Source organism: Centropristis striata, chromosome 15 (genome assembly GCF_030273125.1).
Source record: "Centropristis striata isolate RG_2023a ecotype Rhode Island chromosome 15, C.striata_1.0, whole genome shotgun sequence".
Taxonomy (NCBI): Eukaryota; Metazoa; Chordata; class Actinopteri; order Perciformes; family Serranidae; genus Centropristis; species Centropristis striata.
In genome coordinates this window covers 26248445-26265167 of record NC_081531.1, presented here as the reverse complement: position 1 = coordinate 26265167, position 16723 = coordinate 26248445, and the positions used below count along the sequence as shown (strand labels likewise).

The 16723-nt window shown below is 41.5% G+C and overlaps 1 protein-coding gene across 1 annotated transcript in view; it reads right to left on the bottom strand.

Moving 5' to 3' along the window:
• The window catches only part of LOC131986098 (F-box only protein 40-like), an 18209-nt gene extending 1486 nt beyond the window's left edge, over positions 1-16723 (bottom strand). The window contains exons 1-6 of the mRNA XM_059350890.1: positions 16469-16723; positions 13622-14785; positions 12251-12537; positions 9533-9664; positions 8627-8900; positions 5413-5589 (exon numbers count right to left, since the gene is read on the bottom strand). Coding sequence (XP_059206873.1) covers positions 5413-5589; positions 8627-8900; positions 9533-9664; positions 12251-12537; positions 13622-14785; positions 16469-16489 — 2055 coding nt within the window. The 5' untranslated portion in view covers positions 16490-16723. The remainder of the gene's footprint in view (positions 1-5412; positions 5590-8626; positions 8901-9532; positions 9665-12250; positions 12538-13621; positions 14786-16468) is intronic.

Genomic DNA, 16723 nt, shown 5'->3' with positions numbered 1-16723 from the left:
GACAAGTGTACACACAACTAAATGAAACAGTGGAAGAAAATTATGCATGAGTTAATGGACGCCATTAAACATTACATATGATGGCACTTTTGTACTTGGAAATGTAAGCTTCACTTTTGTATCATTTAATTATATGCAGGTAAATATACTTTGCATTGTTTTTCAGTTCATGGTTACTGTGCCATTATTGTGTGATGTTTTTAAGATAACTCCTTCTTGAAGTAGGAAATGTAAGTCCGAGTTCTCTTGAACGCAGCACAATAATTCTGTTAGTTGACATTGATTGTAGTTCAAATTCAAGACGCGGCCATATTGGCAGGAAAGGTGAAAGCTAGCAGTTTGTTTAGCAGATAGTGGTTGTGTTCTGGACAAGCAAAAGGGAGATCATTTTGTCGTGATTGTTGAGGATTCTGAAAGATGGAAAATAGTTAATTACTGCAATGAAACCAGTTTAAAGCTTTACTAACTAAAGAGCCACTGTTAGCCAAAAAAAAGAGAGAGAAAATCGCGGAATGGAGCCGCAAACCTTATATTGAGCCTAAAATGAAAATTAAACAGCCCAATAAGTCTAAATTAACTTGCCAACATTATTAATAGTCATATTGAGCAGTTATTAATATGATTTTGAAAACTAGTCTATCTAGGGGAACTCAAAACTAAACTCAAAGTTGACAAAACTTAAAGGTTAAGGCGCCGGGCCGGAGACTTTCGTAAGCTATAAAACACATTTTAGTTGACTTAAATGTCAAAACTTTTTTAATATGCTGTAAAAAGGCTATACAATTTTACAATTGAAGAATACAAATAGGTCTACACCATTGATAAATTAAAATTTTAATGTAAAAATATATATGTCATTTTTTTTCGGTCCTAGTAACCCCATTGTGTAGTAGCGGGATGTGGGCAATTCAGAAATTTAGAAGCTATGCTTAAATATGTTTGTAAGTGTTTTCGCTTGACTCTGGTTGTAATAGTGTGCTAAAATAATCATTTAACATGGTTAAATCACACAACATTATTATATGTCATTATGTCACGTTAGTTAATCCCTGTTTACCTGCTATGTCTTCCCATGCTAAAAACGTGCTGTGTAGAAATACTCTTACAAATAAAAGTTGTATCATCACCAGTATAAAGTACTAAAAGTCAAACTACCTGTGCAATAAAAAATGGAAAATCTGATGGTAATTTCTTTAAGAATTTAATTTTAGAATGTAAAGAATGTAAAATTTGGCCAATCAGCCATAATTTTAACAGGAGGAAATTTCTATATTCACTATTTCCATTTAATTACAAGCATAAGAGCATACAGTCTACATGTTTCTAATAATGCTTATTTTTATGCTTAAGCATTATTGAATTAAAAAAAAGAGCTCATAAACAGTGTGTGGATTGGTATTTTTTTCTTGCCATAAAGGGAACAGTGCCATTATTATGTCATCATGTGACCATGCCCCTGTCAGGCGTGTGAGTCTGCTTGAGTTTTATCTGTTTCAGTTAAAATTTCTAATACCTTTTGAGTTTTGAATTGACCAGGACAACACCTCAAATGATGCGACTGATCTCTTCTGGGTAAACAAACCAAAGTATACCTAGAACGGCAGATCAACAATTTCAACTGCATAAGTCTTTCAGATGAATAAAGGAGGAATAAATGACATCACACATTGCTGTAAGTTTGACATTTTGCAGCTTAAAACCTGAAACTTGACCTTCTAAAAGTTTATTACAATGTATAGTGATGGATAGATGCAGAAGATCCAGGTGTTTTTATTTACGACGTTAAACTTTTTCTGGCTTCACATGCCAGAGAGCAACTTTCATGAAGGGATGAACAGAGCACCGCCTCCAATGCTGTATCCAGTTCTCTTATTCTCTTTATATACGTTTATATAAATAAAGCATGAAAAGCTGTCTTTATGGGGGCATAGGAGTCAAACAAAGGCACAACTTTCACCCAGGAGACCGTCGTTCATGTCCCATGTGAAACCAAATGTAAACAATGTTATTTTATGTCACTTAATGTAGTAACTCCTTCACTTCTGATAGTTTAGCAGCTTTGTGACTACCTCATTCCTGTGAGGTAGAGATCTAAAATGACTGAAAAGACACAAAATGACCAAAAAAGACATAAAACAACTAAAGCAAAACATAAAATTATCAAAAAAGACACAAACTGACCAAAAAGACACTTAATTACATAATGAAATGCACAAATCACATTATGACCTATGACATAAAATGACCAAAAGACACAAAATTACCCCAAAAATGAGACATAAATATCCAAATAAAAGCACCAAATGGCCAAAAAAAGACATAAAATGTGTTCCGATACCCATACTTCCTGTACTTACTATACTTAGTTTGAGTACGCAGGGTGTTCCGATTCCGATCGCGGCGAAAAGAGGTGTACCTAAAGGACCCGGATGTTGCCCTCATAACGGTCAAAATGCTAAGTGTGCAACAATGTACACTTTACGCCCTCAACGGCTGCCATCTTGTCTACGTAGCGTAAGAGGCGGAGCCAGGCAGAGCCGCTCAGCTCTAAAAAAATTTTTTATTAATGGCGGCCGAAATGATTTGCTGCGTTAATGGAGCCATATTGCAGGATTGTAGAATAAACAAACAATTAAACAATACAAAGGGTACTTTTTTTCACCGTTCAAAGCTCGGAACAACACTCACCTGCTGAAATCTGAGTACTTAGTAAGTGCAGATAGTGTACTGCGTTTAGGTGTACTCATGGAAGTATGGATATCGGAACACAGCTACAGAATGACCAAAAAGAGACATAAAACGAGCAGGAGAACGGTGTTGGTGTCCCATGTGAAAACAAAAGTGCAGCATGTGATTCAAACATCACTTAACTTCATGCATCACATTTTTACTGAACTATGTCGTCATGTCGTCCTCCTAACTACTTCACTTCCAGCCTTTACATTAAACTGTCTTTTAGAAACCTAACCAGGAACCGTTTGGCCCTAACCTTAGAGAAGTGCGCTTGTTTCAACCTTTTAACTAAACATAGCTGCTTACTTTTCAGTGAGGGGCTGTTGAATGGGCTGATAACACCCTGCTGGACCTACTCAAAGGTGGAGCAGGCCTTTTGGAGGATTTGTTTGGATTTTCATCAGCTTGAATGTTGACGTGTGATTTTGTGTGAGAGTGAATGGTGTTTCGCTGCATTGTTCCTGTTTCTTGTTGTGTGGTGACCTTTGTTTCTGTCCAGGTGCTCTCCTGCTTCAGTCTGGCTGTGGCGTCTCGTCTCTACCTCGGTTACTCGGTGGTGTCTCTGCTGGTGGAGATCAACCCTGCGTTCCTTCACATCAGACAGCTGCTGCTGTCAGGATGCAGGAACAGAGCGGGGACTGAGGAGAAGACTCCTCCTACGTCAACCTGGAGACGTACATGCTGCAGAGACTCAGAGAGGTTTACAGTCAAACTGCATGTTGGTGTTTATATCTGAGCGTGTGAAAGCTCCAATAAAATTATTTCACATGTGAAGCATATGTGTATTTTCACATGAGAAACAGGGGCTCATACATTAAAGATCATATTTTATTCTAAGTTAGATATTCTTATGTATTTAAATTATCGGTCCTTTTTTAATTTCTATCCTTAGGTTTTTATAGGCTTTTTCTATCTGCTTAGTGTAGCAGAGTTCTTCTTCAAGCAAGTTAGAGAGTTAACAAGGGATTTTACAACTGTAAATGTAATTGGCTACGGAAATTTATTGAAATTTAAGTGACGTATGTGTTCAAATACAAATCACAAATCAAAACAGCGCTAAATTTGGTTGAATTATAAAAAGAATAAGTGATAAAATGAAGAGCCATTTTGGAGCCGAAAAAGCTGACCCTTCTTGGTGAGCTGAGCCAAATGATCCAGATCACTAAAAAAGGAGACCAAATTCCCATCACTAATTCCTCTCTATTTTCTGACAGCTCGTCTAGCTATGTCCAACAATGAACGGCACCTGTAAAAAACATTATTTCTAATAATGCAGTTTATTTAAGAGATTTTAGTCCTTCACACTGGTTCTCTCCCTGTTTTCTGTCTCGGCAGGTTGTTGGTATATCGTGGTTGGTCTGAATCTCATCTCTGTCATGAACACCGTGCTGTTTTACAGACTGCTCAGAGCCGACCTGCTCACCAGCACGCACACTAACACACAGCACCAGCAGGGAGCAGTAGAGGAAGCCAGAGCCTCCACAGGTCCAGTAGACGACCTCTCACTGTAGGTTATAGACTTCAGGAACACTGTAACTTTGCCAATGTAATATTTGCCATTATAGTAGAAAGTAGAAATCATGCACAAGGTAAAAGATGTTGTTTTTGTTGCAGCTTTCAGCTCTAACACACTGCCAAAGCTTTATTTTCCAAAGTATTTACACAACTTAATGTTATTTTATTCATCATTTTCTATGTGATGTTGACTATTTAAAAAAATATTATGCATTCAGTTTAATAACTTCACTATTTTGTTAAAAAATCCACTTGATGAAGGGAAACGGTACAGAAGAAACTCTGACTTTATTTTCAGAATTCTGTAAATAAAGTCAGAATTAAAATACATTTTTCCCTCAATAAATTTAATCAAATTTATATTCTAAAAGTGTCTTCTGTAAAACTGTTTTATACAATTACTTAAATATTCAAAGAGCTGCAACAATCAATAGAAAACTGCTTATGAGGGCTCAGTGTTATAAAAAAGGTATTAAAAAAAATAATGACAAATTACAATTTTTTATTTTGTAAAATAAAATATATCATGTATGTATATCATGTAATGTATATCATTTTAGTTAATATTTTAGTTATCAAGAATTTCTTTCTGTGGACATTTTAGTTTCTCTTTTTATTCACCAAATTCCAAATTTTAATTATAACAATTAATTTTTAATTAATTTTTATAACTGATTGGCTGCTAATCTAAGGATGGAATAATAATTTTATTACATTTTTATAAGCAAATAAAATAAAACATTTGCAGGTTTCATGCTTATTAAATGTGAGAATTTTTTGCTTTTTTGTCAAACATGACAATAAACTGAATAGTTTTGTATATTTGGACTGTGCGATAAAATATAGTATTTTAAGATGTTAGATCGGACTTCAGGGAGGTAAACTGGGTATATTTTTGTCAAAACATTATTGGATTAATGTTGCAGCACTTGCTGTTATTACAAAAAAATATAATTGTTGACTACAATGAAAAATATTTAATTATGTGTTTTATTTATGTTTGATTATGGAAAGAATTTCTATCACTCAGGTTTTCTTAAAAATGTTTTAATTTTTAATCAAATTTTCCCTCTATTTCTAAACTAGAGTGGACGGCAGCGACAGGGAATATGATTAAATTAGAATAAACTACATCATAATCCTCTTTGGCTGGAACATGGTGACCAGAGTCGGACCTTTGCAGCTTGTCTTTGTCTTTTCCTTAATGCGCGGCAGGTGAATCTTCTCCGTCCTAGACTCTCGCTCGTAGCAGGGACACACCTTCAGGTGCTCCGACATGGACGGCATGTTCTTGAAGCACCAGGTGTCCACCGGAGAGAACAGAGAGCTGAACTGCCATACCTGAAGAAACAGAGGGGAGAAGAATGCTGGATATGAAATGTCCTGATGAGTGAAGCCAAACCTGCAGTCTGTCTAATGTCCAGCAGGGGGCGACTCCACTGGCTGCTGAAAGAAGTCTGTTTGTATGTAAATCAATATGAAAATGACTACTTCAGACTTGATTTCTGACTTTAGTAAACAATTTAATGATGAGTTTATGGTCTCAATCGTTAGTTTAAAGTCTTCTCCAATAAAGCATGATGTTCATTTACTTAATTATCAAAATCAAAAACCAAATCAAAATGACTTTATTTATCCCCGAGGGAAAATTCAGTTAGTCTGGTAACTCTGGAAGAATGAGATAGCCTGATGGCTGTAGGAGCGAAGGATCTTGTATCTCTCCGTCCTCCAACAGAGAGAGGAGCCATCCACTGCTGTTTTTTGGTCCATAAAGGTTTTGTGTAGCGGATGATCTGGGTATTTCAGGATGGCCTGGAACATCTTAACAGGTCATCTCTCCACCACCTCCTCCAGTGTGTCCAACCACAGAACCAGCTCTTTAGACCAGTCTGTCCAACCGCCTTGCATCTCTGTGTCTGATGCTGCCTCCCCAGCAGATTACAGCATAAAACAACACACTACCACCACAGACTGATAAAACATCTGCAGCATCTTACTACAGATGTCCAGAGATCTGAGCTTCAAGAAGAAAAAGAGGAGGCTCTGCTCCTTTTTGTAGAGAGCGTCTGTGTTTAGGGACCAGTCCAACTTATTATCCAGGTATACATCTAGATACTTAGAACTTGGCACCACCTCCATGTCCACCTCACAGGTATTGAGGGGGAGCTTGAAGCTGTGGAAATCTATGATCATTTCCTTAGTCTTTGAGGTGTTCAGTAGGAGACAGTTCTTGTGACTCCAGTCACTGAAGGCTTTTATCAGATCCCTATATTCAGATTCCTGTCCATTCCTGATACACGCCACAATAGCAGTGTCGCCCGAGTACTTCTGGATGTGGCAGGACTCAGAGTTGTATTTAAAATCCGCTGTGTACAGTGAGAACAGGAATGGAGCCAGAACAGTCCCTTGTGGAGCCCCTGTGCTGCTCATTAATGTCCCAGAAACACAGTTCCCCAACCTGACATACTGTGGTCTTCCTGTCAGGTAATCTGTGATCCAGGAGATGGAGGAAAGATCCACTTCCATCTCTGTGAGCTTGTTTTTGATGAGCAAGGGCATGGTGAAGCATGTAGAGGACAGCATCGTTCACTCCCATGTGTTGTTTGTATGCAAACTGCAGGGTGTCGAGTTTGTCTTTGACTTCAGCTCTCAGTAGGCGTAGAATCAGCCGCTCTAAGGCCTTCATGATCTGAGAAGTGAGGACTACTGGTCTGTATTCATTAATTTCAGCTGGACATTTTATTTTTGGTACCGGGACAACACAGGAAATCTTCCACAGTTCCGGCACACACCCCAACTGTAGACTGAGGTTGAAGATCTTGTGGAGAGGTTGACACAGTTGGGCAGCACAGTCCTTGAGCAGCCTTGGACACACACCATCTGGAGCAGCAGCCTTCCCAGAGCAAAGTCTTCCCAGTTCCAACCTCACCCCCATCTCTGTGACAGACAAGGGTGGAGGCTCAGGTGTAAGAGGGGTGGATGCTGCTTTGGAGATGTGCACATGTGAGGAGGAGGAGGAAGAGGAGGAGGAGGAGGAGGAGGAGAAGCAACACTGGGATTTGGTGAGGCCGCTGTATTGAATCTGTTGAAGTCTCCAGAAGAACTAAGTTTTGATCTGATCTTCCAATTGGGGGCAAGGCAGTAGCTCTGTAAGCTTCTTTGACAATAGCATACAGCAGATCAAGGGTTTTATTTTCTCTGGTGGGACAATTAAGCTGTAAATCCAGTCAGGTGAGAGGAGAGGGAAACATGATTTAAGTCTCCTGATATTATCAAGGATTCTTCTGGGTGTTTAGTCTGTATCCTAGCAACGAGTTCATGTAGAACTTCACATGGAACTTCAGCAGTTGCCTTGGGTGGAATGTACGCAAGTATAATTATGATATGACTGAACTCCCTTGGTACATAATATGGTCTCATACTAACTGCCAATAATTCAATGTCTGGACAGCACATCTTCTCCTTGACAGTAACATGTGCAGGACTGCACCATCTCTGCTTCACAAATAAACCAAGCCCCCACCTTTATTCTTGCCACTAGCTTTAGCATCTCTGTCTGATCTTATGAGAGTGAAGCCAGGTAGATCTACATTGGAGTCTGAGATGTTTTGATTCAACCATGTTTCAGTAAAACACAAGAGACTACACTCACACTATACTTTCTGAGTTTTCACCAGTATCTCCAGTTCATCAGTCTTGTTGTGCAGAGAGTTGACATTCCCCATGATGACTGACGACAGAAATTCTTATATCTCCATTTCCGAGCCTTAACTTTTGCACCAGCACAGCAACCACGAAAACACCTCTTCAACTCAGCTGGAATAGGGTGATGGTGTCCTCCAGACTTGCTCCGTTTCAATGAAAAAAGCTCCTCTCTTGAATAAACTCTTCTCTCCACAGTAGTATCCATCAAAATATTATAAAAAAATACATAAAATCAGAGAGCTACCAAACTATGCTGCTCCTCCATGAAGCGCATCCTACTTTATAGTCAAACAGACCAGAAAGCACGGGAGGATTTAGGGCGGGGCTACACAGGTCGCCACAACAGTACTTTGAAACTTTCACAGTGTGTTTTCACGTCATCAAAGTTCACATAGCTAACATGACTTTCCCGGTTGTTTTTTTCACAGAACTGTCTGAGAAGCCGTCATTGTAAACAGTTTGGAAAAGGGCGTCTGCCCCTCCACTTTAAAAAATTACCTGGCAGGTAAATAATTATTTTTGAGATTTTAATCCATACCTTATATTGAAAATAAATTCAGAAACCAAACATACACTTTGACCTGTCTTTAAACTGCCCAGATGTTGCTCATGAAAACTCACATATATCCCATAAATAATCCTCTGTAATTCACCTGACAAAATCTTGTCTTACTGTGTGCTTCACCGTCCACTTGGCTCCTCCGTGCTCCCCGCTGCTCCTCTCCCAGCGGAGGCTGACCATCCCTCTCTCCTGTAGCAGAGACGAGCACACCTGCCTCATCAGCTGGGACACCAGAGCCAGCTGGGACAGGGACAGACTGTCCAGGAAACTGGCCATGTGGCACAGCACTTCGTAGGGTAGTGAGCTCAGAGGGTCCTCGCCTCCTCTCTCATCTTCCAGGTAGATGGTGGAGGAGGGGTGCAGACAGAAGCAGCCCAGGTCCTCGCTGAAAGGAGAGTTTTCTTTAAAAGTGTGATTTTTAACGCCCTGCTGGATGGTGATTTATCAGCAGGAGTTTAATTGGAACAATAACAAGAATTCAAAGATTGCATTTTTAACATTAGAACTATCATGCTTCACTGCCAATTAGTCAGATTCTCAGATTCTCGACAGCTGTTCACCTCTCGTCTCATTTGTCTCATTTGTTTTAGTATATATTATAGTGTGTGTGTGTGTGTGTGTGTGTGTGTGTGTGTATGTGTGTGAATATATATATATATATATCACAATATATAGTCATATTTTCGCTCATGGCAACCTCTATCCTCTATTTTATAATGTCTTCTTCTCCTGTTTACTGACGAATTAGCCTACAGCAACACATTACACTGCCATCTGCTGATCAAAGTAGATTACTGCAGCTTTGTTTATTTGCTCTAAACCAGTTGATGGAAACTCACTAATTCACAGTTTCTTCAATGAAACATTTCAAAATTTTGCTTCAAATTCAGTTAGACCTTAATGGAAACACAGCTAATGATGCTGTAAAGAGTTTCCCTTTAAGTTTGTTTAAAGGTGTAGATTCTTGAATGAAGACGAAAATAGAAGATTAAACACATTAATAAAGTTTTATCTCACTTATAGGAGACGGCGGCTTCATGTGTCGACGGCTGAAACCTTCTCTGGCTGAAGGTGCATCCCAGGTACGCCAGTGGGCATCGCTGCTCGAACCATCCATTCACCCCCATCTGAATATCACTGTGCACGTTCCTGCATGAGACAGCATGTTGAATACTGGAATTAATGAAGTTTTCATTTGTTGTCATCTCACTCTAAAACCTGACAGGTCAGTGAAGTCTTCCACAACATAATAAAGTAATAAAAACACAATTGTGAATCTTAAAACTATGAAGAATCAGATTTTTTTGGGACTTACGCCTGGATTCCACTGGATGCGTAACGGCTGCAGATCCGTCGTCGGAGCCGTTACGCACCCATTATAATCAATGTGTGAGATTCCACCGACTGCAGATCCGCTACGTAATGAGTCCGACAACGCAGGGCCATCCGACAGCCCTCGCAACACTTGCGCAGAGCTTCTATTTTTGTCGGACGACGGAGCACTACGCATAAATTCAGCACAAAGCAGATCGTTCGAGACAGGAAGTCTTGCACAGACACAAAATAAAACACCGGTATATTTTCAAAATAAAATACCTCGGGTTCGCTAACGAGGTCGGCCGGCTCGTTAACAAGCCGGCCGACCTCGTTAGCGCTCGTTAAGACGGAGTCGCTGGATTTGTCTCCAGTCATTAACGAGGAGATGTTGATTATCTTCCAGTTATATCAATTGATTAGGCGTGAATTCGCGAGATCTCGTGCGTCCTAGGGACTCCGACACAGACGGATCCGGTGGGTGTTGACGGACTGCGTAGATACGCAGCCGTTGCGGACAGACCCCTGTCGGAGTCGTTCCGCATCCAGTGGAATCCAGGCGTAATGCTGGGCTTACACCAAACGATTGTCACAATGCCAGACTAACCCCTGGATTCCACTGGATGCGTAACGGCTGCAGATCCGTCGTCGGAGCCGTTACGCACCCATTATAATCAATGTGTGAGATTCCACCGACTGCAGATCCGCTGCGTAATGAGTCCGACGACGCATTGCCATCCGACAGCCCTCGCAACACTTGCGCAGAGCTTCTATTTTTGTCGGACGACGGAGCATGGCGCATAAATTCAGCACAGAGCAGATCGCTCGGGACAGGAAGTCGTGCACAGACACAAAATAAAACATCCGGTATATTTTCAAAATAAAATACCTCGGGTTCACGGCAGCTCGTATTTCACAATGTGAAGACATCATGATAGGCGGGGACAGACCTGAAGTCAACAGGTTAGAGGTTTTCACTCGTCTTTTCACACCGCTCACTCCGGTGCTTGTTGTAAAAAAACAGAGATCGCTAAGTGAACACCTCCTGCAGCAGCAGCACATAATCATTGTACTGCTACAGAGCTAACTGTAGCTAACTGCTGCTAACGAGGTCGGCCGGCTTGTTAACAAGCCGGCTGACCTCGTTAGTGCTCGTTAGGACGGAGTCGCTGGATTTGTCTCCAGTCATTAATGAGGAGATGTTGATTCTTTTCCAGTTATATCAATTGATTACGCGTGAATTTGCGAGATCTCGTGCGTCCTCGGGACTCCGCTGTACGCAACAGCTCCGACACAGACGGATCCGGTGTGTGTTGACGGACTGCGGAGATACGCAGCCGTTGCGGACGGACCCCTTTCGGAGTCGTTACGCATCCAGTGGTATCCCGGGGTAGTAAATCTAGGAGTTTTACTGGAGTCACGGCGCTCCCGTCATCTCCATGGTTAAGTTTAAGGTAGTAATCTGCTCTGTTTCATATCAGTCTTTTCCTAGTCTTGGGTTTGGATCATATCAAACATGTTTGATATTATCTCAAGTCTTGGTGATGTAACACAATCACCAACCAATAGATGAGCGGGGGAAAGGTCCCCTGTTCCAGACCGGCCAGTAAAACCACTTCCACAGGAAAAAGGAACATCACAATAATGCTAGTAAGCTCAGTCCTCAATACAAATATAGTGATGTCATATATTTCCGGCCACAAGCGGGGTTTAGGGGGCGCTATTTCTTAGTAAAGAGAACAGTAAGGAGACCCAGTTAAAATGTATAAATAAATGTTGGCCTATACATAAATAAGTAATAAATAATCGATAATTACTGTATAATTAACTAAATGAGAGTTGATAGAGCTGGTAAATATAACTATTCAATTAAACACATAATTAAATAGGACATAAATGTATATCATGAATTCATTTATAAATTTTCCTTTCCTTTATTCTTCCTTATATCTATTTTTACTGTAAAATAGTCAACTTTTCATGTGACAAAAACAGAAACCCTTTTTCAGCTTTGTGAGGGGCATTTTGTGGCGTCTTCTTCTCTTCTTTTTGTTGTTTTTTTCCCAACACAAACCACTGAGTCACACACTAGAGCAGCTGGAGCCAAAAGCTGTTTCTCATCCATTTGTAAGAGCATGATGGGAAAAAAAATTGCATGGTAGGTAAAAAAGTGCTAAAAGAATCTAGTTGTAGTCTTGTAAATAGTGACCCTGCAAGATTCACAGTCTGTCTAAAATCTTAGTGTGAGACTAGACTGGGACTAAAAACTCTAAACACTTGTCTTTAGATGTGAGCAGATGTGAGCTGATAGTCTCCCAGGAGTCTTTCCAAATCTTTTCAAAGTCTTCTGGTGTATAGGTAGCATAAAATGAAGATATTTGTTTACACCCTAAGCAGGCAGGATAAGAAAAGAAGACCCACTTGTAATGTTTCCCGTACTCCCTGCGCTGGAAGCTGTGTCCACAGAGGAGGGTGAAGGCGGAGCTGGCCTTGTGGTGCCGGCTGGTGACGCTCTCCACCTGCAGCTGGAGGTGTAGCTCCAGAGGTTTGGCGGCGTTCAGGTCAGCAAGAGACGCGTCAGAGCAGAAAGGAGCGGATAGGAAGTTGTAAGTCTGCGTGCCCTCGTCTATCAACAGACCGTCTGAGCACACGCTCTCCGCGATCAGGTGACCCCTCTGCTCCTTCTCCAGGGAGCACAGCAGGGACGCCTGGGGGGCATCATGACATAAAAGGTCAGTTTTTATGGAATTATTACAGTAGCAGCAAAGTGGTGGAAATACTGATCAAACACTGTGGTCTGAAGTCATCTTTAAGGTATTTTCACTTTAACAAAATCAAAATGAGGATATCTCAAATGTGGCTGCAACTAATGATTATTTTCATGAGTGAAAAGTCTGATTATCTCTTTGTACATGAAGCATACATCCTTGCTTTTCTTTTTTTCTTTTTTGACCTTAGCCAAGTGTCTTTAGTGCCTAAATTTAAAACAGTCTCACAATATTAACATGTTTAAAACCGTGATGTTGAAACAATTAACTACAGAGACTCAAGTGCAGAAGGGTAGGCAAAGGGTAGGAGGAGATGGGCTAGTCTGGCTATGTAAACATTCATTTCTGTCGCTCTACATACGTCATCTGGTACAACTGATACGATTGGCTAAGAGCTACGTACAGACGCTTATGATAGACATTCTTAGCGGCCAATAAACGGCTCTGGAGGATCATAAACCACGCCTCCTCTACGGAGAAATTAATGGCTGGTTTCCTGACTAATCTCATTTGTGATTAGTCTGGTGTTAGCCAGGCTAACTGGTGGCAGAGGCTACCCTACAGTGGTGCCACCTGCCACCATTGGGAATTCATTCAAACATCAATGAACGCAGCATTGGTGGGCCATTTGGTTCAGTATCTTGCTCAAGGATACTTCGACATGTAGGCTGCCATGGTCAGGGATCAAACCACCAACCCTCCGATCAGTGGCGGCCACTCTACCAACTGAGCCACAGCCGCACCAAAGGAGTTGGATGTTTAATAGGCAACTGTTTCAGACCAAGGCTTGGGGGATTTTACGATATTCTATGATGTTCTGCAGGCACACGGTCAATGAAGATTATTGTGATTGCTTTGAAGAAATACAAACAAGCCGGAGCATTTTCCCCCTGATTTCAAATGATAACGCGCGCGGCCTGAACTTTCTCCAGTTTGTTTCTGCTGCCACAAGTCGTCAAAAATGAAGAGGAAATATGCTTTGGATTTAAAATATAATAGGGAGGATTAATTTTCTCGCTCTCACCTGAACTTCATCCCACACCGGCATCTGCTCCAGCGCCACCCCGAGCTCGCTGGTGTCCACGGCCCGACCCTCCCTTTTGTAGAATCCGGGGTTGCGGATGCGTCCGTGCTTGGCAGAGAAGCTGGTTGGTGTTTTAAATGTGCGCACCGTGATGATCTTCATCGGCTCCACGTGTCCATACACAAACTTCTTCGGCTTTGCGGAGAGACACGAGGAGGAGGAGGAGGTGATGGATGAGCTGCTCTCCTGTCTGCAGGTGTTTGATGCTGCGGCGCCCACACAGGTGTCTGCTGTCTCCTCTTCCTCCTCCTCTGTCAGAGTGTTCAGACCTCCTCCTTTAGTCGTCCCCGGGCCTCCTGCTGCTGCAGCTCCGGCCTGCCTGCAGCCACCCATCTCCATACTGAACATTCGCTCCCAAGCGTTGTAGTTCTCCAACAGATCAGCGTTCACTTCAGAGTCCCTGGCAATCGCCTCCCTCTCCTCCTGGGTGAGCTCCTCCTCATATTCAATCTCATCTTCATCTTCATCCTCCTCTTCTTTTACTGCCTGCACGTCAAATATGTGAAAAGTCTCCCAGGTCTGAGCAGCAGCCTTCTTTGCTGCCTCCTCTTCCTTCATCTTCATCTTCTTCTTCTGCTTCTCCTTCCTCCTCTCCTCCTCCTTCTTCCTCTCCTCCTCCTCCTCCTCCTGCACGCTCTGGATCATCTCTGGGAACAGTTTCTTCATCTTCAAGGAGTGAAAAAGGAGGTCCTGGTCCTTCAGGGCCATGGCCAGGTCCAGACACCCTCCCTGCTCTCTCTCCTTGAGCAGGTTCTCGTGCAGCTCCGTGTTCGGATGAGAGTGAGCGTCGTTGGCCGGCCACCGGAGCCATTCCATGGAGCAGCACACCACGCTGGCCGGGCACACGTGGAGGTGGGCGGCCTGCGAGGAGCGGGGCAGCTGCAGCGGGCAGCCGTAGCCGGCGTTGAGGCAGGGCACCCTGACGTTGGGGCAGAGCAACAGGTGATCCTCCTCTTTGCACAGGTGATAGACGGCTCCACAGAGCAGGCGGCAGGAGGTGAGAGCGCAGCACACTGAGACCTCCACCCGAGCCCTGCAGCGCCGGCTGTAGCACGAGTCACAGTGGACGTGCTGCCGACCCCTGGAGGCTCCAACACGCTGACTCTGATGGAGGAACAGAGTGACTGTCAACCAGGAAAAATCATTAAACATGCTTTTTTTCTGGCTTTAATCTTCACAAGTTTGGTTGGAGGTCAAACCTACAGAACTGAATTTTAAATTCTGGCAGAGCTCCTGATACTCAATATTCCCCGCTGAATTTGGGGTATTTGTGTAAACAAAATACATCTGTAATATTTTAACTTGATTTTTTAATAAATATTTTTTTACCCTAGATTTTTAATGTTACTATTGCTACTGTCATTTATTTATTCTATTTATATTTTTAACCTCTTTATTGTTATTTTTTCAAATTGTGAAATTTCTTTAAGCATAAATGACTAAACAAATGTATCATTTTATTAATTTGTTTGTGAAATATATATTTCTTCAGTTGAAAGACTCAAAGGAACGCTTTTACAGTGCATGCTCTTACAGTGCATGCTCTTACAGTGCATGCTTTTACAGAATGAAGGTCAAATATATATATATATATATATATATATATATATATACATTTTCATTTTAGAGTTTTAAAGGGAAACTGAATCTTAGAGTTGCAGAATAAAATCATACCATGTTTCAGATCCTGTGCCAGCAATTTACTGTCTGCAGCTGGAGGTCAATCCTGCAAACAACGACCAAACTATTCTTCTAACTATCTTAAATCTTCCATGTTAAGACAGAATATTGAAGGCGGGACAGCAGCAGAGTGCAGATTGGAGACTTTATCCTACTGCTGTGAGTGAACAGTGAGAAGAGAAACGTAGTCCTTGTTCTCCGTCTTGTGCTTTAAGTGTCCCTGAGAGTTTGTGTGTGTATGTGTGTGTGTGTTATAAATAGAGCTGTGTCCTGACTGAGACATGCATCACAGGTGGTCAGAGACATGGTTTGAATTACCAGCCACCTCTTACGTCAGGAAATCTTCCCTCTGATCCATAATGTGGAGCTGCATGTGATTAATTTCTACCTGCAGATAAAAAGAGTTCTCTTTATTATCCAAACAGTGTCCTCTAGTGGAGATTAAACCAAAACATTATGTGTTTTATTGCAGTTATTTCAACAGATTAACTATTTATTCTGTTCTGTCATCAGGTGCACAGTCACTCAACTGCAGAATGAAGAGACAGGATAAGTATTAAATAAAGTTTGATGGCTTAGTCTTGAGTCGGCTGCAGAAACTAAAGGGGGTGGGGGTGGGGGGTTTGAGTTATTCCTCCGTCTGAACCTGCTCGACTAATTTTAACCTGGCACTTCTGAGAGCTCAGGGAATGAAATCAACTTATGAAGCAACACGTCTGCGGAGGAACCTTGGTAAGACTTTTGTGTGGACGAGAGGTTGTGAATGTGTCAAAAATGCTTTAAAAGTGTCTTTATTTTGTTGGGTTTTGTTGTTAGTTACATTGAAACCACACAGATTAACTTAAATTTTTCAGTTGTGTCTTGTGTTCATGTGATTTACTGTCACAGAGCCACAGGACACATAAGTGATCAATATTAGGGTATTGTTTATCATTTATTTTGAGAGAATATAGAATAAGAACATTTTTTAATGTGCTTTTGAAAGAGCTTTGGAGCCGAGCTTTGTGTAGTTAAAATGTTTCCATGCTGTTTTATTGCCTGGCCTTCAGTGTGTTATTGGTTTATAATCTGAAGAGGCACAGTATAGATCGAGGGTCATACGATTACCAGATAGGAAAACAAATACATGCATTAAAGACATAATGTGCAGGACTTGGTTGGTATTTGTAAACACAACATTTAAAGAGGAGCCCGACAGATACATCAGTTGACAGATTTTACGGCCAATATAAAGCTGTCACGGATCAGGGCGGACCCAAACGCAGAATGACAGGCAGAGAGTTAGACAATAAAGGCTTTACTTAAAACAAAAGCAAAGTTACAGTTAAAGGTACAGATATGTCAGGCAGGTCGATAACAGGA